A 26,684-nucleotide genomic window follows, 5' to 3' on the forward strand; every position below is an offset into this window, starting at 1 on the left:
TGCTTCTTCCTACCAGGAGAGTTTAGGCAGGGGGGGCGTGGCTCCCCCAGGCATAACCTACACCCTGCTCTAGGAGCCTCAGTCCGTAACAAGCAGTACAAACCAAGGAGGGGTGGGTGCTGTGTCCGTCTATGAACTCAGAGAAATGGATTTTACGGTGAGTACAAAAATCCTATTTTCTCTTCCGTTCATAGACGGACACAGCTTTCTTTGACATTAGGGACGTCCCCAAGCAGTGTCAAAAAAATTAGAGGGGTGGGAAAATAACACAGCAAACCAGGTTACACCCCAAACAAAAACCGGAGTTGCTCAACGGAGAAACTCCAAACATAAACTGCCGCCGTAACACCTGCGGCTGAAGGAGGCATCAGAAGAGGCACACACATCCACCTCGTAAAACTTTGAAAAAAGCGTGGATCGACGACCAGGATGCATCCTAACACCGCTGTAACACAGAGGCATGATGCCGGAAAGCCCAAGAGGCCCCGATCGCCCTGGTCGAATGCGCCATAACCCGAAAGGGGGGCGCACGCCCTTTTAGGGCATAGGCCTGAAGCACAATCCGTCGGAACCAAATAGGAACGGTGGCCGACGAGACTGCCAGGCCCTCTTGTAGGGCCAGTCACCGACACGAACAGTGAATCCGACTTCCGGAACGGAACCGTAACATATAAGTACACTCGTAGGGCCCGAACCACATCCAGAGGATGCAAAGTGGCCTCCTCCTGGCATTTCGGCCGAGGACATAAGGATGGAAGAACAATGTCCCCATCAATGTGAAAAGCCTAAACGACCTTAGGGAGAAAAAACGGCTGCGGCCGCAGCACCACCTCATCCTTATGGATGACCAAGTAGGGAGCCTTGCAAGACAAGGCCGCAAGATCAGACAGACACTCGTCTGATCGAGGTAATCGCTACCAGAAATAAAATCACCTATTGTGACAATAAACAAAAAACCTCCCGAATGTCCTCAAAGGGAGCATCCCGAAGCACCGAAAGGACTAAATTCAAGTCCCATGGGGGTAATGAAGGGCGCACCGGAGGGGCCACCTGCCAGACCCCCTGACCCAACGTACGCACCCAGGAGTGCGACGCCAAGGGTCGCTGCAAGAAATCTGGCTCCTAACCGTACTTAAGGCGAGAGCCCGAACCACTCCCTGCTGTAAAGACAGCAGAACCCTGTACACCACGTATGTACGAGGGTGCCATTTCATCTCTTCACACACAGAGATGCAGGCCTTCCACGTATGATGGTAAATCCTACGTGAGGTAGACTTCCGTGCACGCAGCACGGTAGAGACCACCGAGCCCAATAGGCCTCGGTCCTTCAGCCCCTGGCTCTCAATAGCCACGCCGCTTAAGCCGGTGGTTGTGAGACAGGGTGGAAGATCGGACCCTGTAACAGAAGATCAACTCCCAGGGGAAGACGCTAGGGGGAGTCTGCCACCAGACGCACCAGGTCCGCGTACCAGGAGCAGCGCGGCCAATCTGGGGTGATCAGGATTGTTGGAATCCCTTCGGCTTCCACTCTGCGCAGCAGGCGAGGAAGAAGCTTCCGAGGAGGGAAGGTGTAAATTAGGCGATAGTGACCCCAAGGAGCCACCAACGCGCCTGACGCGTCCGCCCACGGGTTTTTAAACCTGGCCACGAACCGTGGCACCTACCGATAGAGACGGGACGCTAGAAGGTCCACGTCCGGAGTGCCCCACTTTCGGCACAGACCCCCGTCGCTGCAACAGAATGGCCCTGGCGTCATCGGACAGGATCCTGACCTGTCGGCCCTGTGGATCCAGGGACCACCTGGCAAGGCAAAGCTTGATTGCTCGGAGCTCCAGAACGTTGATCAGTAGGCAGGACTCCACCTGAGTCCAGTGCCCCTGGGCTAACTGGGTGCCCCAAGCACCTCTCCCCAACCGGAGAGGCTGGCATCCGTCGTCACCACTGTCCAGTGGCCTGCAGAAAAACGACTTTCCGTCCCGAAGCACCGGAAACGCCAGCCACCACACCAGGGGAGACATGATCAGATGACTCAATTGAATCTGGTAATACAGAGATGACGGAAGCTAGTCCCATCGTGACAGCAATTCCCTCCGTAGTACCCTGGCGTGGAATTGGACATACGGAACCGCCTCGAAAGAGGCCACCAACGGACCCAGAACCTTCCTGCAGAATCGTAGAGACGACCGTTTCTGGGTCGGCAACTGCTGCACAGCAGATAGCAGAGTCTGAAGTTTTTCCGTTAGGAGAAAAACACTCCCGCCCCGGCGGAATCCAGGACTAGTCCCAGGTATTCCAGTCCCTGAGACGGAATCAACCCTGATTTCAGGACAATCCAGAAACCAGCCGGACTCTCGGAGAGCCTGACACGCAATAGACACGGCTCCACCAATGCAGAGCTCGAAGAAGCTCGTAGGAGAATGTCGTCCAGACATCCCATGATAACAACCCCCGCTGTCACAGCTGGGCCAGTATCGGGACGAGCACCTTGGCGAAAACCCGCCGAAAAGGAAGGACACCAATTGAAAATGGTCCCCCCGACCGCAAAGCACAGAATCTCTGGTGCTTTGAGGATATGCGAACATGCAGGTACATGTTCATGACATCCAAGGATGCCAGAAAATCCCCCTGATGGAGTGCCGCTATTACCAGGCGAATCGACACCACCTGAAAGTTTGCACCTTGACAAAACAAACGAGGGACTTGAGGCCCAGGATTGACCGGGCCCCATCCTCCGTGGGGACACAAACTGAATGGAGTAAAACCCCTGAGACCGTTCCAACGAGGGAACTGGCACAATTACTCCCCTGACCAGAAGATCCTGGACAGCCCCTGACAGAGCCAACCGGCGAACTGGAGGAGGCCAGAGGGAAAAAAACTGTTTGGCAGACAAGAGAGAAACTCAATCTTGTACCCCAAGGAAATCACTTTGCAACCCCAACGGTCGGAGAGGAGAGACCTCCACCGAGCCACGAATGTGCGAAGCCAGTCTCCCACCCGAGACACGGGCAGGAGCAGACCTTCAGGCGGAAGCAGGTATGTCCGCAGACTTGTTAGGCATGCTGCCCCGCGGCAGGGGTTTAAGCACCTTGTAGACCTACCCCCACCGCACAGGGCGGGCGAAAAAACGCTCGGAGGTAATCAAGGAGGGTCCTTGCACATGGCGAGGTCCCTAGCCCTTCCCAGACTGTGGGAACAGCATGTGCTTACCACCCGTGGCATCCTCAATGATGCCATTCAGGGAAGTCCCAAAAGGACCGTTCACCCTTAAAGGCCATCACCAAGGCCTCCTTAGAGGACTAGTCCGCAGACCAGCTCTTCAGCCACACAAGGCGGCGCAGAACCACTGCATAGACGGAAGCCCCGGATCGTATCCATGGCCGCCTCGCAGAGAAATTTCTGACCCTGAACCAATTGTTCAGCCAGGTCCCTAGAGGACTCGGAAGCGTCCCCTTCTTCCAGCTCCTGCAGCAGGAGCTTCGCCCTTTCAGTCGGGGCCTGTGCTACCAGGGCCCCGGCCAGAGCCGGCCTCACCGCCGAACCCACCACCGCAAAAAGGGAGCGGGCCACGGCCTCCACTCTCCTATCAGCGGGATCCTGAAATGCAGGAGCCCCTTCCACAGGCAACGTAGTGGCCCTGCTCAGTCTGGACACAGGGGGGGTCCACTGGCGGAGGAGAGACCTACTTTTTTTTAAAAGTCCCCCTCAAGGGGGTAACGGGTTGCAAAGTTTTTTGACAAACTTTTTGCGGTACATCCCATTCCTCGTATAACATATTGTCCAAATAAGGAACACAAGGAAACACTTTAGCGGTGCGTGGTGGTCTGCGGAATCCAAAGGGTACTGACACGGCTGGTGTCTCCGCCACATCCTCAATTTTTAGAGTCTCACGCACCGCAGAAACAAGATCTCCAACAAATTCCTTGCCAGCAACTGACTCTGCAGCAGAGTCTTCCTCACTATCCATGTGGGTTGAGCCCGCAGCCTCTGACATAACAGAACCAGAAAACAGCAATTCTGCATCAGAGACATCCCCAGAAGCAGGCTCAGGGAGGGGGCGCCTTTTACCCCCCATCCGGACACTAGTTGCTTCAAACCTGGTAAGAAACCCAGGACAGCCAACATAACAGATGTGGCAGGGGGAAGGGTGTTAAGGGTTAACTCAGGCATTGCTGGATAGGGAGACCTGGCTCAGGTTCCATAGTGTCAGCGCCGTGTCACCCACCCTGTAAAGCAGGACAAAAACCCCCACTGGTCACCTCCTTGCTGCTATTGCAGAGTATGGGGGCCCCTGGTACTCACCACCCCACCCAGCTGCAGAGAGAGCTGAAAACCTGAGGTGTGCTCTGATGTGCTGGCTGTGATGTGTCTGTCACCTCAGGGAAGAATCACAGCGTTTCACAGCACTAAAACTGTCACAAGAGACCAGAGGCTGTGCTGTGTCTGTCACCTCAGGGAAGAATCACAGCGTTTCACAGCACTAAAACTGTCACAAGAGACCAGAGGCTGTGCTGTGTCTGTCACCTCAGGGAAGAAACCAAGATGGCTGCCGTCTGAGGTAAAAATCACCTCATATAACACAGCAGCACACAGCAGCACCCCCCAGAGTAACAACACAGTCTCCCAACAACACAGGGGCCCCGGTGGTAATAAAGAAAACCCAGGAGGCCCCCCTTCACAGTCACCACCCAGTCAGGGGAAGGAGGGAGAGGAAGGGGAGAGAGGAAAGCAGGGCGGACCCTCGGTCGACCCCCCCAGGGAAAACACCAGCCAGACCACTTACCTGAGTAAGGGGCCACTACTTACCCGTCCTGCGACTACCCGGCTGGAGGTATCCCAGACAGAACCAACGTCCGTAAACGGCATGGCTGTCGGCCAGACACACTGTGACACAGCCATAGAGACCGGTCATATGTGTGCCCTAGAACCGAAGTTCACCGGCCGCCCCTGGAGCAATGGGGCCTGTCGTGGGCGTCCCAAAGCTGAGCTAAGGGCCGGCACACGCAGGATGGCCGAACATGGGGGGACTACAAGAGTCAAGACCCAGCCTGTCACCCAGTCGGCTGTTGATAGAAGAATCGCAGGATTCAAAAATGCAGGAACAAAAAAAAAAAAGCGAGAAAAATCGCCAGAAAAAAACTCCAGAGTACAGGAACTCCAGAGAGCGCCTGACTCTCCTGTCGTTAGGCAGAAAAAGACTGAGGCTCCTAGAGCAGGGTGTGGGTTATGCCTGGGGGAGCCACGCCCCCTGGGAGGAGCGGCACGAAGGAAAGGTTTTAACACTTTAAGTGCTGTTAAATTCTGCCTAAACTCTCCTGGTAGGAAGAAGCATAACCCTAATGTCAAAGAAGGCTGTGTCTGTCTATGAACGGAAGAGAAATGTTTTGTTTTTTGTCAAAGAGTTTACCATGACCAAAGAGTTTAATATGACTATATATGGAGAAATCAATCGGTGAGGGCCCTAGAACTTTCCTTGGAAGCCACCACAGCCTTTCCTGTAATGCCTAGTACACACAATAAGAATATCGGACAAATGATTGTCCATTTTTTTTTTTTTGCATGCTAGTTTCATAAAAAAACAATAAGTTACTAAACGTACCAAAATTTTTGTAAGACAGAATACAACTTCGGAAGTGATGTAATTTATTGTATTCTAATCAGTAATCCATTAGGGGCGCACAGGCGCCGCCCTCCCTTTATCCATGCCCCCTAATCTACATACAGGGTTCCAATGGGGGGAGGGGGGGTTCGAAGCATGTGATTAGAGTCGGAGGCTCTAATAGACTACAAAAACGATGGGCTCGGGGCGCAGAGCACTACGCTCCGAGTCCACCCACTTGTGTGAGAATAGCGAATGAATATTCGCTATTCTCACATTGATTCTCCTCCCAGCCAATCAGGAAGTGGGTCATGAGGACAGGCGATCCTATTGAACGCCTATGAGGAGGTGGGAGGAAGTCGCCATGATGCAGAGGAGGAGACGCCCGGAACCTAGATGGGGTAAGTGCTGGATGACTGACTGTGAGACCCCTGAGGGGGTGGATGACAGGTGACCCAACGGAGCAGGGGGGTTCCACCAGCTGACGGGGGGGGGGGGGTTGTTTTCTGCCCCCCTGATTCTAATGTAGTCTCTCTTTTCCAAGCATGCGTGGTCTTGGTCACAGGTTTTTTTGTTGTACAAATACTAAACTAATGACAGGAAAATCGATCACTCTGTTATCGTATATGAAAATTTGTGATCGGCCCTCGAAAGCTACAATAAAACAAAAAATAAAATAACAATAAAATTATCGGACGATCGCTTCGAAAGCGGTAATTTTGGTGTGATGTTCTCATGGTGCGTACTAGGCATAACGTTTTATGATTGTGGAAAAGGCGTCTCCCCTTCCATGTGTAAACTTTCCCTCACAATGCTGAACGCTGTATTATATATAGATGTGAAATTGCACTATTTCTCCAGAAACCTACGTGGAATGTTTAATGTGAGAACATCCTGTGCTCGCCTTTGCTATTTGCAACAGAAAACTGAAAGGAAAAAAAGTGATTAGTGATGCCCCTCCTCACCTCCCTCTCCTCAGCTTCTACTAGACTCAGACTGTGAGTGAGAGCGAAGCGGTTAAACAAGGCTCCACATGGCGGGCGGCCGGCCGCCCCTCCCTGCCCCTCCTCCTCCTCCTCCCTCTCCCTCTCCTGTGCCTCTTCTGCTAGTAAAGTCCCGTTACATACATAGGCGGTCAGGGAAGAAGAAGAAGCTTCATTGTACTGGGCGCCTTCTCACCATCACTCTACTACACCGCGGGACCGGGAACAGTGTGAGGAGAAGACAGGAGGGAGCTGAGGGGAAGAGCCCGGGAAGAGTTGGCTGACTAACATTATCAGAGCAGCATGTCTATCTCTGTGCCGCACAACGGAGTGCAGGAGGACAAAGACAACCTCATTGAACTGTTTGTTAAGGTAAGTGTGCCTCCTCTCGTGTCTTGGCTTCATCCACAGCACATGGGGCATGGCCATTGTGGACCATGATGTCATCTTCCTAGTGAATGGGCTGATTATACAACACTAATGTGCTAAGCTCTGTGACCTGGACTAAGCTGGGAGAAGATGTGCTCCTTCTATCTATGGAGGCTGATCTCTGATGGACAGCAAGGCAGGTGTATGGGAGATGGCCACATCCATCATGTGTGTGTGCAGTACTATGGAGGAGCTCTGTCCTCACATTTACAGCATGATCCTGGGAGTACATGTGTCTGATCCTTAGGGGATCATACAGCATAGGTCACTGACAAATGGCAACATCTGTAGAAAGTGTCAGTTGTCAACATTTGATTTCATATGAATAGATCGGGCTGTGTAATTGGCCACTAAGCTATAGTCCCCTTTTAAAGGGATAAAAGTGCATCTCTGACCAGTGGAACTGCTGACCTCCAAATGTATAACTTGGTGTGCTGCTCAGGCTCTCTAAAGCAAGGGTGTGTAGATCCTCAAGCATCTGCCGCTGGGAATGCTGGCGTGGGATGGAGCTCGTCCCAGCTCCTGCTATGATTCCCAACAAAGAGGGAATCCCTGTAGCCACACATCTGTCTTGTGTCTGGATTTGATGTAAAAGTGACAACCACATCCTGGACTACAACCTGGCCACACCCCCAACATGTTTCGCTTCAAGGGGCAGGGTGAAACACGTTGTAAAATTGATTAGATAGCCTTAAAGGTTACACTTTTATGGGGGGGGGATGGCAAATGCAAAATATAAATTGTGTGAAATTATTATTATTATTATTATTATACAGGATTTATATAGTGCCAACCGTTTGCGCGGCGCTTTACATCAGGGAAGACAGTACAGTCACAATACGAATCAAAACAGGAGGGATCAGAGGGCCCTGCTCGTTGGAGCTTAATTGGGAGATGTATCTACAACACAAGTCATATTGTAATTGAATGCTATAGTTTTCTGTAAAATGCAATGTGGAGGTGTTCTTTACACAAACTGTGTACAGAACACCCCCCGGATATGGCATTTCCAGCTTGTGTGGTTTGACTTTTTTGATTTTTTTCACAGAAGTCTGCACTAAGATTCAAGTTACTTTTATTTTTTTGGCATCCTCTGCAAACAACTTTTTTTTTTTTTTGATGAGGTACTCCTAAAGGGAAAGCACATTTAAAGGGATGCAGGCCCTGGCACTTTCTTCATTGGAGCCCTGCAAGTGCAGCAGTTGATTGATAATTATAAAATCACTTCCATTCGCCTTCACTTTGCAAATGGATCCAGACTAACGGGTATTTCTTCGGAATAACAAGTTGGGAATCTGCAGAAAAGTTTGTTAACCACTTCAATGCCAGGCCCTTCCTGCCAGGCCAATTTTCAGATATTGACTATTGCACTGTCATGCAACACTGTACCCATATGACATTTTTATCGTGTTCTGGAGACTTATTTATTTATTTTTGATCTTTAACCACTGAGTATTTACATTTTTGCTAAATTAACAGTGCAAAAATGTTGTTGTATGAAGTGTTACAAATAAGAAATGTTTTTTTCTTCTTCGCTGGTGGGGGCTGCACTGATCAACAGGACCCTGATGATCAGTGTAAAGAATGTGCTCATTCTGCACTGTCAGACTTGCTTGTTATCGGCTCTCCTTTTCTCACACAGAGACGGTGTGTGAGAAAAGGAATGCTGATAACCCACAAGTCTGTTTACATGTGACCAGCTGTGATTGGACACAGCTAATCACATGATAAAGGGCTGGTGTGATTGGCCATTTACCCCAAACTGTGATCAGCTGTGTCCATGAGAGGATGTTCTTGCAGAACTGGAGAGCTGCGACGTAGCTGTCTTTCGGTTATAGTGCAGGTGGGAGTTAAAATCCTTGTTCTGTACTTCATTCATTCATTCAGAGGGGAATGTTGGTGTGTGTGGTTGTGTTTGTTTTTTTTTTTTCCTGTTGCTTTTTAGGCCTAGTACATGTTATTAGAAAATCTGACACAGATTCAGAACTATTGCCCGATTTTTCTGTTCATTAGTATACTGCTTTCAAGAGCAGATATTGACTTTTCAGATGATAATTTCCAAAGGGGCATGCTGGAAAATGTTTCTCATTAGTAGGTAGGGCAAACAGTTTTCATTAAATTCGTGCAGAATTTGTCCTTTAAAAAAAAAAAAAATGAGCAAGGCCGCACATGACCAGAATCGGTGGTCTACCCTGGCGCATACCGTATTTATCGGCGTATAACGCGCACCCCAATTTAAAGAGGGAAGTTTCTGGAAAAAAACAACTTTGAAGCAAATGCAGCACAAATAAACTCAGCTTGTATGGCAATGGGATGGTACCTGGGACGGAGTGAAACGCACCAGATGCAGTAGATGGAACCTCGTGGGACCTCTATCTTGTGTCTGCGATGGAAACGAGGGGATGACTCAGCCAGGTGGAAGCGAGCCCAATTGTGCTGGTGGTTGTCACATCAGTCTGCCGTTGAAACAGACAGTCGATGGTAAGCCTGTGCTTCCCGGGCGTGATGTCAAACGGCCAGGAAGTATAACCCAGAACGAGGCTTGGAGCGGGTGGTGATGAAGCCTGTATCGAGACTGGGCAGGCGGCTCAATGTGCAGGACGAGCGGAGGTTACACGTTACACACACACACACACACACACACACACAGTCCTGCCTTCGCCATGAGCATTGGACCAGCTACTGTCATGGGCAGAATACTGGTCCAATGGCGGAGGCGTGTGTGTGTGTGTGTGTGTGTAAAGTGAAAGCAGAGCCGAACAGAGAGGAGATGACAGCTCTGAGGTACGCTATCAGCATATAACACGCACCCCTGCTTTGTCCCCGATTTTCAGGGGAAAAAAGTGCGCGTTATACGCCGATAAATACGGTAGTTACATACGTGGGAAATTTTCCTCTGTCATTCGAGACTTGCCATACCATTTTTCTTGTTTTCCGCATGGTACGAACGTTTTGGGGAAATCGGATGATTGTTTTGTTTTCTAATAGTGTGTACTAGGCCTTATCATTCTGACATGTCCAGCCTGTGAGTAGTTTGTATTAATCTGAGAGGGGGGGGGGGGGGGTGTCATTTAATACAGCAGTTACTGCACCTTTTTTGATGGTATGACCCCTAATTCAAAAAGTGTTGCAAGAGTTTAGTAAAGCTTTCTGACAAAGCACAGTAGCTCTTGCTACCGCCGCTTCAAGGTCTCGGTTACACTTGTGTTTGGGTGGCCGGTAAAAGCTCACATCCAAGTCAATTTTAACGCCCCCAAACAATCCCCTTTTTATATTACAAAGACAGCAGAAGGGAGTAGAATATATTCAGTGGCTGCAATACTTTTGCATCATGGCAGAGCAAAAATTGTCACTCCTGCTGAACGCAACCTATTCAACTGAATGAGGGCACTCTGCAACTTGTGACACGCTAGTGCAAGGATTAAGGGGGTTAAAGCAAGCGATGAGGAGGCTATGCAACGCCTCGTCATCTGTTAAATACCCTCTAATAGTGATTTGAACATAGATCGCAACTCTGAGAGTAAAGCCAGTGTAGGCTAGCCCTAAGAACCAGTTGCAATCGCTGTGAAAGCCAAAATAAATTGGCACCACTTCTATGATGAACAAAGTGAGATGACATATTCCCACAAATGGCTTCCTTGTTGGTGTGTCATGACAACCAATGACTCTTTATAAAATGAACAAAACGCAGCGCTAATGAAATTATAGTGCACACATGGCTCAACCAATGACTCTTTCCCCAGAACCATTCAGGGGGCTGGGGGTTTGTGTACTGCCTTTATATGGCAATGACCATTTGTGGACAATTGCAGGGATCTCCCAGCCAGCAGCTGTATGAGGTTAGAATGAGTCATTGGTTGCTATGATGCCGTCTGCTTCAACGCCAAAGGTGTCCTAGCAAGCAAAGGGCTGAACACACATTGAGATTGGAGTGTTCTTGGTATGGACACTTCAGTCTCAGTGCCACTCCACTCCATGTGACATATTCATGTATGCTTGTCTGACTGGTACATGAATCTGCTGCTTGCGCCAACATTTGTCATCCAGAGGAGCAAGACCTCTAAGCCCGAGGTGCGCTTGTGGGACGTCTAAAAAAAAAAAAGTCCTGCAAGCAGCATCTCTGAGGCGGTGTATACATTGCGCTGCCCAATTGCTCTTCAGGGGCTTAAACATCAGTAAAGCGCTGCTAAAACCAGCTGCGCTTTACCGCTACCGCCTCAGTATGAAAGTGCCCTAAGTGTTTTCGAGACCTTCTCCAACAGTCTATGCAGCCTCTTAATGTGCTAGTGCGTTTTTTTTTTTTTCCTGCTTGCTTCCCCAGTGCTGGCTGCACTTTCCATCGTTGGGTGGCTCCTTTTTCCTTTGCAGAATACTACACACTGTGGTTAGGGCCACCCTTTTGTGCATGCTGCCTGTACTGACACAAGCGGACAAAAGAGGACAACAAACACCAAAGACGTGCCTCTGCTGCTCCTTATATTGATGAAGTGTCAATCCCTTCTCTGGAAGGTGTCTTCAATGGGCCTGCCTGAGTACATCGGTGCAGGCAAAAGATTGAGGGGACACACACTTACACTTCGTGTGATGGGATATATAGCTTTGATGAATCTATTAGGTGTGTCCCTTTCCCCAGAAGAAGTTTGGGGAAGCACAGGAAGCTTGGATGCAGTGAGACATTGGTAAGTACAGCGTGTTTCTTAAATGTGTAGCAAGTAATTGGTGAATTTAGTACTACTTTAAAACCTATACAGACATCAGTGATGAGGTGAAATAACAGTTACAGCCAACCATATTTCAGATTGCAAGCAAGATCAGTGGTGGATTAATTCCTTTTTTTTTTTTTTCTTATATATACTATTCGTTGCCCTTAGCTCTTACAGGCCTACACTGCAAAATACATGGTTTTCCTTTCACTGCTCCGTCCCATGTAATTGCAATTCAGTGTGACATGGCAAGTTGAGATCTTGAAGGGCAACATAAGTAATTCATAGAAAAAATAGGAGAGTAGTTATTTTACCTTTTTGGGTCCAATCACGCTTGTGTGCTGTGGATACACGCACACTAACACTTATCTCTGGAAATCGCCTGCTCTATGTGTAGTGTGTTGTGATGCCAACACATTTCTAGAAAAGGGTCCTATATGTGGCATTTTTTTTTTTTTTTTTTCATCCCCTGTGCATTGGAAGCCTATTCATAATGTATGGCCTGCCTAAACACAATGCACATTAATACGTGCCATAACATGCAATAACACTCTGCAATGGACCGCTAAGGTAAGCCATACATGATAGGATTTCTCTTGTTCGACTAGAGCAACTGCTTGTTTCTCTTGTCCACATTAACAGCATGGACAGAGAAATCTCCCCTGATGACTTGTAATCTGGCAGCTGTAGAGACGCCACCATTTACAACTCCTCCTCTCCTCCTCTCATCACCTCTGTAGTTCAGAAAGCAGGCTCTGTGAAATGTGACACAGCAATGTCTAGGCACAGGGCATAGTGAGTACTTGTCACAGAATTCAAAGAGGTAAATGTGTTGGGCTCTTCACAAAAAGTACATTTTTAAACCTCAAGGTCATTTACGTTAATAGGAGTAGGCTACAACTACGGTAATTAAGTTTACAATGTGGCAAGTAATCCTATGATTTTACAATTTCATTCTAGATATAATTTAGCCCAGGTTCACACTAATTTTGGTGTGGGGAAATGCCGTGATCCGTGAGCGTTTTCTTGCACTGCATTCAAATTGCACTGCCCTTGCGATCCTCTGTGGGTGTCAGTGCAACACCTCAAATGCCGCATGTTTGCCAGCAGCAGATTGCATGGTGTACAAAAGTACCATGCAGTTGGTTGCAGTGCGGTTCCAAAATTGCTGCATGTACGACTTTGGTGCAATGCAGAGCGATTTTGAGCCCATTCAAAATGAACAGACTCAAATCGTACCACACTGCATCGCATGTGACTTAAACAGGAATGCAGTGCAGTTCCTGCACGATTCACATGCAGTTCATAGTGTGCACCAAGGCTCAGTTAAAGCAAGTTTGTTTTGCTTGTATGTTTTACACCAGGTTTCCTTGCAGTCCTTTACAGATGTGTCAGACAGCAGTTGGCGAATAGGCTCTCAAAAGTGGTGTCGCCAGAAATGGCGCACACATTTCTACACTTGGTAAATGAGTTCTGCAAGAATTATATTTCCATGTTCTTTTATAAATTGCTTACTTGAGTTACTAGGACAGACAGAGCAGATCACAAGAGTCAAAAGTCCCCCCACACACACACACACACTTGGGGACTTTTGTTGTTGACAGAAAAGTAGCCATTATTTTTGATGCAAGAATAGTTTTGACATCATGAGTCATCAGTGTTGAAGTCATACACTAACATGGACGTTGGCAGCACATGCAGCCAGAGGTTTTGGGTGTGTCTGTCTGGTTACTTATGCCAGTTGTTAACATAGACTTGTGCCAGAAATAAAATAAAGCCTGGGTTTGTTCAATGTGTAAATTTAAAAATGGGTGCTTTTATTGATGCCATTTTATTTTAAGGATTTTCCAGTTCACTCTAAATTTATTACAGTGAATACAGTCTTTTCTCCAGACAGCAGTTTGAGTGTTATCCTTCTGCTGTTTTAGTTTTACTCTAGAACTGAAATCTGAATGTTGGGGCTTTATTATGTGACAGTTTTAGATTAGTACAGTGTTTATTTGATTATTGACCCCATATTACTACTCCATTCTTTAAGATATCCAGGAGTTTGCATGCAGTAGTCTCTGGTCTGCACTGTAACAGATGTGGCATTGTTTATAGCCATAAAAACTCATGCTAATCCTCCATTTAAATAGATATTGGCATGTGTGTCCAGCTGTAAACCACACAGCCACTTTTATGGGGGTAACAATTACTCAGTACAATTGCATCAACATTGTGGCACAGCGTGAAGAACTTTTGACTGACCATGGCCACACACATATAATATGCAAACACTCACGTCTTCACATTAGTGGAAAAAGGGCATAGAACTATCCAAAGGCTTGAATACAGTATCATCTGGCTCTGCAGCACCCATTGTACCATTTAAGTTGGATCTTTGTGTTAAGTGCAGCTGGGATGAACTATATATTGCTCCTATTGTCCTGGAAACATTAAAGTAACCTAGCCATTTTCACACTGGGCTGATGATGCAAAAGTGCCTCATCAGAGTTTTCTTTCATTAAAGTACATGTCCAAAATTGTACGCAGACCCGGTGATATAGGCAGATGCATAAAACGATCAACTTTTTGTTAGGTCAAGGTTTGCAACGCCCCTCTAAACTACCAGTTGGTCGTTGAATATCCCCCCTATCCAATCGGGACACGTGGGAGGAATCTGGCATGGAGAAGTTGACACTTTGTATGTTTCAGCAGTCTATAGATATACAGTGGATCTAAAAAGTCTACACACCCCTGTTAAAATGTCAGGTTTCTGTGATGTAAAAAAGAGACGAAGCTGAAGCGATTTATAACTTTTTCCACCTTTTAATGTGACTTATAAAGTGTACAACTCAGATGAGCTACAAACTGAAATCTTTTAGGTAGAGGTATAAATAAATAAATATGGTTGCATAAGTGTGCACACCCTTAAAGGAGCAGTAAAGGAAAAAAATGTTTTTCCTGTAATGACTGTTTACAGGGTATAGAGACATAATAGTTAACTGATTCCTTTTAAAAATGATTAAAAATAGATAAAAATCAATCATACAGTGTGCCTGCAGTTTAGTTTAGTTTTTTAATCTAGTTTCATGTTTCTGTGAAGTACAGAGACACACAGAACAAACAAACACAGGGCAGTGTTTGTTTTTAAAATGAATCTGATTGGTTCTGAGGAGTTTTAGACACACAGTAATCGCACCTTCTTGATCATGGACCACAGTGAGAAGCTTGCATGAGTTTTTTTTTTCATAAGGAGCCAGACAAGCAGGAAGTTTGGAGATCAGAGAAGGATTACAGCTACTTCAAAGCAAAAACGAACAACGAGGACATGAAACCAGGACTGCAGTAAAGTAAAGGAAGCTATTTAGCTAAAACATTTTTTTCCTTTAGTGACCCTTTAAGTTAATACTTTGTTGAAGCACCTTTTGATTTTATTACAGCACTGTCTTTTTGGGTATGAGTGTATCAGCATGGCACATCTTGACTTGGCAATATTTTCCCACTCTTCTTTTCAAAAACACTCCAAATCTGTCAGATTGCGAGGGCGTCTTCTGTGCACAGCCCTCCCCAGATCACCCCACAGATATTCAATCCAATTCAGGTCTGGACCATTCCAAACGTTTTTCTGGTGAAGCCATTCTTTTTGGATGTATGCTTTGGGTAATTTTCATTGCTGAAAGATAAAGTTCAGCTTTCTAGCAGAAGCCTTAAGGTTTTATGCCAATATTGACTGGTATTTGGAACTGTTCATAACTTCCTGTACCTTGACTAAGCCCCGTGTTCCAGCTGAAGAAAAAACACCATAAGCTTGATGCTGCCACCACCATGCTTCACTGTAGGTATGGTGTTCTTTTGGCGATGTGTAGTGTTTTTGCACCAAACGTCTTTTGGAATTTATGTTCAAAAAGTTCAACCTTGGTTTCATCAGACCAGAACACATTTTCCCACATGCTTTTGGGAGAGTTCAGATGTGTTTTGTCAAAATTTAGCCGGGCTTGGATGTTTTTTCTCCTTAAGCAAAGGCTTCAGTCTTGCCACTCTACCCCATAGCCCAGACATACGAAGAATATGGGCGATTGTTGTCACATGTACCACTCAGTCAGTACTTGCCAGATATTCCTGCAGCTCATTTTAATGTTGCTGTAGGCCTCTTGGGAGCCTCCCTGACCAGTTTTCTTTTTGTCTTTTCATCAGTTTTGGAGGGACGTCCAATTCTTGGTAATGTCACTGTTGTGCCATATTTTCTCCACTTGATGACTGCCTTCGCTGTGTTCCATTGTAATATCTAATTCCTTGAAAGATCTTTTGTACCTTTCTCCTGACTGATGCCTTTTTAACAATGAGATCCCTCTGATGCTTTGGAAGCTCTCTGCAGAGCATGGCTTTTGCTGTAGGATGTGACTAAGAAATTGTCAGGAAAGACCTATTGGAAAAGTTGAACTTTATTTGGGGTTAATCAAGAGTCTCTTTAAATAATGGCTGGTGTGTACTGACTCCTATTTAACATGAGTTTAAATGTGATTGCTTAATTCTGAACACGGCTACATCCCCAGTTATAAGAGTATGCACACTTGGAGCCCTTTCACACGGATGTGTCTGTATGTGGGCTTTGCTCAGCAGGAATCGCTCCGTCAATCCCCCGCTAAGCAGGCAGATTACAGGTCCGTCTGCACACTGGGGGAATGAAAGACTGACGGAAAATAGGGTTTCCATCCATCACACTTTGGCGTATAGGAGAGGGCTGAATGTCAGCGGGCATGTCACTGCTGACATCCGTGGCTCCATAGAGGTGCACAGAGCATCTGTTCAGGTCCACCTAAAAAAAAAAAGACATGCGGACTTGAACGGTGAAAGGGACCATATGCAACCACATTATTTTAGTGTGGATGTTTTTTTTTTTTTCCCTTCCCTGCACCAAAAAGAAAGATTTGAAGATTTTATTTTATTTTTTTTTCCCCTTAAAATCAGGGGAAATCGTGGGTGCTTGTTATACGCCGATCCCTGCTGTCTGAGGGAAGAGGAGTGAGCGCCACTGAATTACATAAAACTGCGATCTCCTGTGTACCCGGCGCTCCATCATGCACATCCACGCCTCCTGGCCCGCATTGGGCCACTGTACTGTCTATTATGAGCAGGGCCAAGAGGCGTGGCTGTGAGTGACGGAGTGACGGGTACACAGGAGATTGAGGCTCTGTAAATACAGCGGAGCTTGCTCCTCCTCTTTTCTCTGGGACAGCAGGGATAATATGACACTGATGGCAAAGGTGAGACTGCAGATGGGCACTGAACAGGCAGCATTTTTGTCAAATTTATAGGCTGCAGATGAGCACTGAACAGGGTGCAATGATGAGCTGTAACCCTAATTTTGCTTCAAAGTTCTTTATTTAAAATGTATTTATTCCCTCCCCCCCTTTAAACTTCCCTCCTAAAATTGGGGTACATGTTATACGCCGATAAATACGACACGCGTACAAAATTCTAAACTTTCAACATAGCGATCCCTGCTGAGCCAACGGACATTAATGTGTGAAAGGGGCCTAAAGCTTAAAGTGGAGGTTCACCCAAATTTACATGTTCTCCTTAAACAATAGTGCTCTGCATGTATATTCCAAGGTAGCAGTTTAAATTTTTTTAAAACGATTACATACCTCCTTTTTGTGTCCTGAACCAGGCACTTCCTGGTTTCAATCTGTGCGGGACTGGGCGTCTCGCGATCGCGCATTGAATCATGGTATTGATGATGAGTGTCATGCTGACGAGGATAATATTCTGATAACGAGCAAGAGACGAACTCTCGCGAGATTTGACACGTCACATGACTCTGTAGCCGGTCATGTGACAAGGGAGGATACAATTCGGCCATTTTAACTACTGGAAAACAGGCAACTGTGCAGTGTTGACGACGCAGCTCGCCGTCAACACTGCACATGCGCGGGATAGAGCGGTGAATGCTGGGACATCAGCATTCACCGCATCCCGGAACTAAATACAGGAGGGCTTCAGAGTGCCCACAATTAAGATGGCAATGTCCATCTTACATTTTTATAAAACCTCTTTTTCAGGGAAATGAACATCCTGGTGGCTGCAAGAACGGGACTGGTGAGTAAACTATTTGCTAGCTAAACTGCAGGGGATTAATCTTTAAAACAAAAACCGTTTTCCCACGGAAACCCCCGCTTTAACTCTGGGCATAAAAAATGTACCGGTGATAAAGCCACTCCCCTGTCATGCAGGTACATCAGGCTGTTCTTGTTTATGCCTAGGTTCACACCTATTCGTGTTGTGATTGATGCATTATTTAACATGTATTTTTCTTTCTGTTTTGGGTTGGGGGTCAGCATTAAATTTTAGGGTTAAGGACTAGGGTTGGAGTTTTTAAACGTTTACCCTAACCAAAAACTGTTGCATTTTACTATTGGGCAAAAAAAGTAAAACCTTTTTTTTTTGTGTGCTTCCATTGAAGTCTATTGCACCAAAAATCTGCTGCGGGACCCTTTCCAAAGAAACTCTGTGGCTGTGAATGTGTCTTATAGGAAACCATGTTAAAAGGACTATAGTGTGTTCCTGCTAAACGCGTGGATTTGAACCAAGGGTTCATGTTCCAGCTGTACTTCTGACACCGGGGTCTGTAAGATCTGCAGTGCTTACACCTGAGCGGGCTGGAATCCAACCTACTTCTATTTGTGTTGCTTCCTTTTGAGTGATTAATCATTTCCACGGTAGCCAATGCCCTTTTTTTATATTGGTCTAACCTGATGCTGTATTGTCCTTTTTATTTATAACCCTAATCATTGAATTCTAGTCTGGCAGCAGACATACAACTGTGACTGATGAATGGCATTCTCTGACCTGATATTACTCTTCTTTTGTCGTAATGTCATTTATTCGTGCCACATACTGGGAGTTTGCTCTGGGGGGAATTTGTGTCCTATTTTCATTTCTAACAGCCTAGGATATGCACTCTTTCTGAAAACTAAGCTTTCCATACTATGCAAATACATTTATCAAACAAATACATCTATTTTTAGTAGTCCTACGGTAATTAGATTTTTACTTTTAAAACTGAAAGTTTGACATTTCCCACAGTTAGATTTCTACCAGAACCTTTGTTGCTTGGATTATGGACAGCTGAAGTGTATCAAACTGTTTTGTTATGGAAATGACTTTGGTACAGCAGATCGGCAATAACAAAGGACTTTGCAGTATGGCAGTTTGCATCATTCATACAACAACCAGTCAGATTCTGGCCTTATTTCTGTAATCTGTGCTGACAAAAGGCACTTATTTTATGTTTTGTTTACAGATTAATAAACTGACTGCATTCACACTTGAAACTAGGGTTGGCCCGATAGCAATTTTTTAAGACAGAGTACAAGTACCGATACTTTTTTTTCAAGTACTCGCCAATACCGTTTTTTTTTTTTTTAAATCTCATGTGACGGTGGCACATGTGTCACTATTCTTCTTCTTTTTTTTTTTTACAATTTTTTTATTTAATTTATAATGCTTATTTTTTATTTTTTTTAAGGGGGGGCGTGTCAGTGTTTTTTTTTTTTTTTTTTGTCTTTAATTTTTTAAATTCTACAATCTCTTTTTTTTTTTTTTCAGCCCTGTTGGGGGGGGGGGGGGGGCTTTGGTGAGATATCAGGGGTCTTAACAGACCTCTGACATCTTCCCTTTGAGACAGGGAAAGGGACTAGAGACACATGTTCCCCTGTCCCTTTCTCAGCAGCATCAGTCGCGCTGAAAATGAATGTAGTGAAGACAGCGTCTTCTCTTCATTCATGAACTGAAACATTTGTAAACACAGGTTACAATGTTTCAGTTATGTGAATGGACAGAGTCAGTGATCACTGACTCTGTCCATTCGAAGCAGTAAGGAGCCGGATTTACCGGCTCCTACCCCGCTCTCCATCCTGACATTTCCAGGGGGTGGAGGAGGAGCACGGAAGGGGAGAGAAACACGGCGGCATACACAGGATACACAGCGGCTTTCAGCTGCTTTAAAATCAGCGGTGATCGGTGCTTGTAACTTCCCCACACACTGATCACCGCCGACAGTACAAGTATCAGGTGAAGCATCGGGAGCATTTGCCAGAGTACAAGTACTCGGGAAAATGCTTGGTATCGGTCCCGATACCAGTATCGGTATCGGGACAACCCTAATTTTGGTTGTAGAAAACTGGCAAGTCACCAGATGCTGGACCAAGGAGAATGGTCGTTACACTCGGATGTGTTTTTTGTCTCCTTTGCCTGAAATGGGGCACACCAGACGTGGATCTCCTGGCTTCTCGACTCAATCGAAAGGTGTTGAGATTCATGGCCAGGTCAAAAGATCCTTTTGGGCAGATGCGCTGGTAGCTCCGTGGGGACAGTATTGGCTGATAAATGCCTTTCCCCCACTGAAAGGCCGAAGGGATCCCGATGATCCTAATTGCCCCAGATTGGCCTCGGCGTCCCTGGTACGCCGACCTGGTAAGACTAGTGGCGGATGCTCCTTGGTGTCTGCTGATGCAATAAGACCTTCTGTCACAAGGTCTCATTCTTCATCCTGCTTTAGTCGCTGGCTTTAACAGCGTGGCTGTTGAAAGCCAGGTGCTGAAGGACCGAGGAGTCGTCTTCTCTGAAGCTCTACCATCGCATGTGAAAGGCTTATATCTCTGTGTGAAGAGATGGAGTGGTATCCACGTGCATATTCAGTTTCTAGGATCCTGCTGTTTTTTGCAGCGTGGATCAGAAACGTGCCTTAGGCACCATTAAGGGGCAGATTTCAGCCTTGGCTGTTTTTCTTTCAACGACCCTTGGTGACTCACTAATAAGCACTTTTGTTCAACATGTGGCTCCTCCGGTTAGACCACCACTACCTCCATGGGATTTGAATCTGGTGCTCTAGGCACTTCAGGAACCCCTCTTTGAGAACATCAGAGATTCCTCTGCTGACACTTTCCCAGAAAGTTGCTTTCCTAGTGGCCATTACATCTGTCAGACAGGTTTCTGAGTTGGTGGCCTTGTCTTGTAAGTCCTCCATAGAGTTAAAGCGGTGATATGCCCGTAGCCTTCGCTTCTTCCGAAGGTGGTTTTGGCTCTTCATCTAAATTAGGACATTGTACTTCCATCTTTGTGTCTGCGGCCGTCGCATCCCAAGGAGGCTGCGTTACATTCCCTACGGCTCCGTTTTGTAGGTCAGACTCACTGTTGGTTTGTATCGGTGGATGCAGCATCGGTCCCCCGTAGGGTTGCCACCTCATCTTTTTAAAACCAAACTCTAATAATTATGCAGGTTCTGTGGTTGATTAATGTGGTAATTTAAATTCACTTGTGCCTTATCTTAAATTGGCCTCAGAACCTGTGTAATTCACATGTGTTTGGTGGCAACCCTAGTGTACCCCCCTCCTCCTGCTGGCTCGAACACTGAGAACCGAGCAATCAAACGCCACCAATCACTTTGGTTTTCATGGCTCACTGAGCTGGCGACTATCGGTCACCATCTCAAAATTCATATATTATAAAAATCACCAAGTAAATAATCCAGTTGCTGTTTGACACTCAAAAGTGTTCATGCTTCAATCGAAATCGGTGGTTCTAAACCTGGGGGTAGAATGATGATGATTTGCCAGAGGTCACCGAATACTGGGCTGTTCCTGAAGCCAGCACCACTCTCCCAGCCACCCATTCAGTTCACAGCATGGCTGGGGTGCAGAGACTAGAGGTCAGCTGACTGGTGAGGAATGTAAAGAGGGTCTTCATCAGCCCCTCCTGATTTCAGCATAGGTGTCACTGCTATGAGACACCACAAAGTCAGACACAGTGAAGCCGGAGACCTGTGATTATAGTTGCCGTTAAGTCACCCCACCAAGGAGCAAGAGAATGAATACAAATAGAGAATACATGTGTAGCACCCTGCTCCTGTTGAACAGGCGCTGCTGTAAATTTAAAGGGGGCCTGAGTCGTTATTTGGCTCAGACAAGTGTAATTATGGGCAATTTAGCCTCTGTTCCAGCCATGGCTGTGCTGGGAGTAACCACCATTGTTCACCTAGGGGTGCTATTGCCATCCCAGGCCAAGGGTGGCAGCAGCAAAGTAATGGTGTATTGGGTGTCCCCCCTCAGGAGCGAATCAGTGGGAGTGATCGTTCCGCTGTGAATGCTGGGGAGGGGTACTTAAGGGACAAACGCCATTGGCTTCCCCCTTGTGGCCCGCCTGGCCGGGCGTGCATGATCCTGACTCCAGGACCACTTTGGTCCGGGGTTGCGGCTTTGCTTAATAGGCCCAGTAGTCAAACTGGGTTCTGCGCTTTCAAGGTGATCCTGTGCTGTCCATCAAGTGGCTTCCTCCCGCAGAAGGAAGCCAGGGGAGGACCTATCCTGGAGAGGACCATGCAAGAGGCTGGTATCTTGGGAGAAGGCCTCGAAACTTAATAGAAAGATGCACCATACACTGAGAGGCTCGATGGTGATCGCCTGTCAGATCCAAGTTCTGCAAAAGTTAATCTGGAGTGGTGCTGAATCCTGTGGCAGAGGATTCTGGACCGAAATTGTCTCCTGATAGAGGAAGGTCTGTGGCAGAGACTGTACTTTTATTCTGTGCGCTATTCCAGCTGCTAGGCCAGTGAGAGGGACCTATCTGGGTGAGCAATACCCACTCTGGCTAGAGTGGTGACGAGAACTGTTTGCTGGAAGCAGGAGTGTTTACTATTTGAGACTGTACACCTGAACCTACCTACCTATTTACCCTTCAACTCCTCCAGCTTCTTTTCTACTAGGATCTGCAATTAAATCTTAGAAAAAGAAGTGGAGTTCTCCAGACTCTTATTACCCTGGACAGCAAGAAGAGGTAACGTGCCACCCAAAACATCCAGCAGCTCCTTCGGGGGTTGGTGCTACACATGGGAGGGAGAAGAAAAAGGGAGAGAAAGAATAATGCCACGTACACAATCGATCGGAAATTCCGACAAGCAAAGTCCGATGTGAGCTTTTGGTCGGAAATTCTGACCGTGTGTATGCTGCATTGAACTTTTGCTGTCGGAATTTCCGCCAACAAAAGATTGAGAGCAGGTTCTCCATTTTTCCAACAGAAAGTTCCTATCAGAAATTACGATCGTCTGTAGCAATTCCGACACGTGAAATTCTTACGCATGCTCAGAAACAATTCGACCAATGCTTCCAAGCATGCAACTTCATTTTCTCGGCTTGTCGTAGTGTGGTACGTCACCGTGTTCTTGACGGTCATAAGTTCAGAGAACTTGAGACCGTGTGTATGCAAGCCAAGCATGAGCGGAATTCCGTTGGAAAAACCATACAAGGAGAGAGAGATAACAGGGAAATAAAGAACAAAGAGTGTGATGCATCCTAAAATGTATCATAAGGGGTTTTAATATTGTACGAGTGGAAAGGACTCGAGGAGTGCTAAATGTCCGTGGCTTAGGGGCGCAAATTACTTGGGTGCTGACAACCCACGCTACAAAAATAATTTTACTGTTAGGGGTCCCCAAAACTTGGGAAATTTTATCAAGTGGTGACGGCACTGGAAGGTTGAGAACCACTGATCTAAATTAAATTGGCAACAAAATAACAGCTTAAAGGGGAGTTCCAGCCATTTGTATGTTTATTAAAAGTCAGCAGCAACAAAAAGTGTAGCTGCTGGCTTTTAATAAACAGGCACTTACGCGCTCCAGCGACGCGCCGGCCGGGGCTCCGCTCCTCTCCCCCCCCCCCCCCCTCCCCGGCCGGCGTCTTCATCTTCAGTGTGGGCACCCGGCCGTGACAGCTTTCGGCTTCACGGCCGGGCACCCACTGCGCGAGCGGCACTGCGCGAGCGGCCCGGCGCCGCGCCCTGTAATTGGCCAGGAGATCGCCTAGGACCTGTGACGTGTCCTAGGCGATTGCCTACAGCAGCCACTTCCTGAAGGCGACGAAGCTTAGTCGCCTACAGGAAGGAGGAAGTGGGACAGGAAGTCCCACTCGTGCTGAAGCCCCCACTCCCCCCCCCCCAAAAAAAATTACATGCCAAATGTGGCATGTAAGGGGGAGAGGAGTGGGTTAAGAGGAAGTTCCAAATTTGAGTGGAACTCCTCTTTAAGTGAATGTATCAGTGCAATACTTGATCCTCAAAATGATGATTAACCACTTCCATACCAGGTACTTGCGCAGCTTCCCGCCCAAGCCAATTTTCAGCTTTCAGCACTGTCGCACTTTGAATGGCAATTGCGCGGTCATGCTACACTGTACCCAAACAAAATTGGCGTACTTTTTTCCCCACAAATAGAGCTTTCTTTTGGTGGTATTTGATCACCTCTGCTTTTTTTTATTTTTTTTTTTTTTTTTTTTTTTGCGCAACAACTAAAGAAAGGCTGAAAATTTGGAAAAAAAATTACGTTTTTATTTTTTTCTGTTAATTTTTTTGTAAATAAGTTTTCTCTTTCAATTACGGGCACTGATATGGCGGCACTAATGGGCACCGATGAGATGGCACTGATGGACATCGATGAGGTAGTACTGACGGGCACAGATGAGGTGGCACTGATTGGCGGCGCTGGTATGCGACACTGATGGGCACACATAGGCGTCACTGATGGGCACACATAGGCGTCACTGATGGGCACACATAGGCGGCACTGATGGGCACACATAGGCGGCACTGATGGGCACTCATGGGCGGCACTGGACACTTATGGGTGGCACAGATGGGCACTGGGCATGGATGGGCACTGTGGGGTGGCACTGATGGACACTGGGGTGGCGCTGATGGACACTGGGGTGGCGCTGATGGACACTGGGGTGGCAGCACTGATTGTTGCCAGTCAGTGCCCATTTGTGGGCACTGACTGGCATCTTTTTTCTTTATGTTTTTTTTTTTATTTACTTTTTAACTTTTTTTTTTTTTCCCTGTTTTTTTTTTTTGCCCACCCTGGTGCTCCAGGGTGGGCATCCCTGGTGGTCCAGTGTGGCGATCCGAGGGGGGGCTGCGCTGATAAACAATCAGCGCGAACCCCCCCTGTCAGGAGAGCCGCCGATCGGCTATCCTCTACTCGCGTCTGTCAGACGCGAGTGAGGAAGAGCCATCGGCGGCTCTTCCTGTTTACATCGTGATCAGCCGTGGTTGGACACGGCTGATCACGTGGTAAAGAGTCTCCGCCGGAGGCTCTTTACCGAGATCGGAGATGCAGGGTGTCAGACTGACACCCCGCATCACCGATCGCCGCGATGCGCGCCCCCACGGGCGCGCGCGGCATGAAATCCTGCAGGACGTTCTAGAACGTCCTGTCAGGATTTCATAACCACTTCCCGGACGTAAATCGGCCATAGGCCGGGCGGGAAGTGGTTAAGTCATGCCCAGGACGACACGCATCTGGAATCAGGAGCCAGACCCCCAGCTATCATCCTGGACAGATTCCCCCCCCCCCCCCATCTATCATTCCTCAGTCACCGCCATCTATGCTGAAGCGCGTTGGAAATATGCCACCTGTTTGAAACGCTGGCACAGCTGAGTGCCTTTTATGTGAGTGCGCTATTTCATATTAAACTTTGATTAGAGCGTACTAGATCTCATTTGTTTTATTTTTATATATCGCTGAATGAGAACATACAGCACTGAAGGGAGGTGTTGGAGGAGCGGAAACATTCATCTGAATTTATCCCCATTAGGGGACTGCTTTCTTGGACCCACTGGTGAAACAGGGATCTAAGTATAAGGTGAGCGGCCATGTAATTATTGGTGAATTACCGTATTTATGAGCACTGTCGCGTATGTATTACTGAACACGGAGGTGGAAGATCACAGCATCTTGTTAATTTTTCTTTGAATTTCACTGCTACTTTTTGTTAATTTTTGAGGATTAATTGTTGCACTGTTATTAACATTTTATATTCACTTGGTGCCCGTTCACACTACCGCTACTTGAGATCCGACTTGTGTCGCCCGAAATGAGAAATTACTCTAAAGTGAATGAGATCCATCTTAATGTACACTACTTAAGTCGCTCCGACTTCAGAAAAGGTTCCTGTACTACTTCAATGCGACTTCTAGGCAACTTGTACCCATTGATTTCAATGGAAGCCGCCTCCAAAGTTGGATCAGTGTCTTAACTAAAGCAACTTTACAGGAAGACAAAATGTTTTTCTCAGGCAAACACCTCCCTCACACAGAGCTTATTGTTTGGCCACTGGCAAAGTTGCCTGTCCTGGAGGCAACTTGAAGTTGCCTCGCAAAGTCGTGCTGACTTTCATGTTGCTGTAGTGTAAAGCAGCAGTTTTTTACCAGGGTTGTCCCGATACCACTTTTTTGAGACCGAGTACAAGTACCGATACTTTTTCAAGTACTCGCCGATACTACTTTTTTTTTTTTTTTTTTTTTATTTTATTTTAACTAAGGACACAGATTCCCCAGTCCCTTTCTCAGCAGCCTCAGCTGAAATGAATGGAGAGAAGCTTCTCTGCATTCATAAACTGAAGCATCGTAAACACAGGAGGTTACGATGCTCAGTTATATGAATGGACAGAGTGGGTGATCACCGACTCTGTTCATTCGGAATAGGTAGGAGCCGGGCTTAGCGAGAGAACTGCACGGACGGATGGGGGAGTCTCTTTAAGATGCCTTTTCAGACTGGGGCGTTTTTCAGGTGCTTTAGCATTAAAAAAAAGTGCCTGAAAGAAGCCTCATCTGCAATCCCAATGTGAAAGCTCGAGTGCTTTCATACTGGGGTGTTTTTCAGGCGCTTTAGCGTTAAAGCACCTGAAAGAAGCCTCATCTGCAATCACGAGTGCTTTCACACTGAGACACTGCGCTGGCAGGGCGTCAGTCATGCAAGCGGCTTCTTTGAAATCGATGGGAAGTGCCTGTACAGCGGCGCTTTTAACCCTTTATTCGACCACTAGTGGGGGTTAAAAGCACCCCGCTAGTGCTCTAAACACCAGTAAAGCGCCTCTAGTTTTAGCAGCTTTTTACCAGCATTTTTTGGGCGCTGATGGTGTGAAAGGGCTTTTAAAGCAC

General features: G+C 46.9%; 1 protein-coding gene across 1 annotated transcript in view; it reads left to right on the forward strand.

The window, feature by feature from the left end:
• The first annotated feature begins 6,677 nt into the window (after window positions 1–6,677).
• The window catches only part of CLIC4 (chloride intracellular channel 4), an 82,821-nt gene continuing 62,814 nt past the window's right edge, over window positions 6,678–26,684 (forward strand). The window contains exon 1 of the mRNA XM_040337166.1: window positions 6,678–6,951. Coding sequence (XP_040193100.1) covers window positions 6,883–6,951 — 69 coding nt within the window. The 5' untranslated portion in view covers window positions 6,678–6,882. The remainder of the gene's footprint in view (window positions 6,952–26,684) is intronic.

This window comes from Rana temporaria, chromosome 2 (assembly GCF_905171775.1).
Source record: "Rana temporaria chromosome 2, aRanTem1.1, whole genome shotgun sequence".
Classification (NCBI taxonomy): Eukaryota; Metazoa; Chordata; class Amphibia; order Anura; family Ranidae; genus Rana; species Rana temporaria.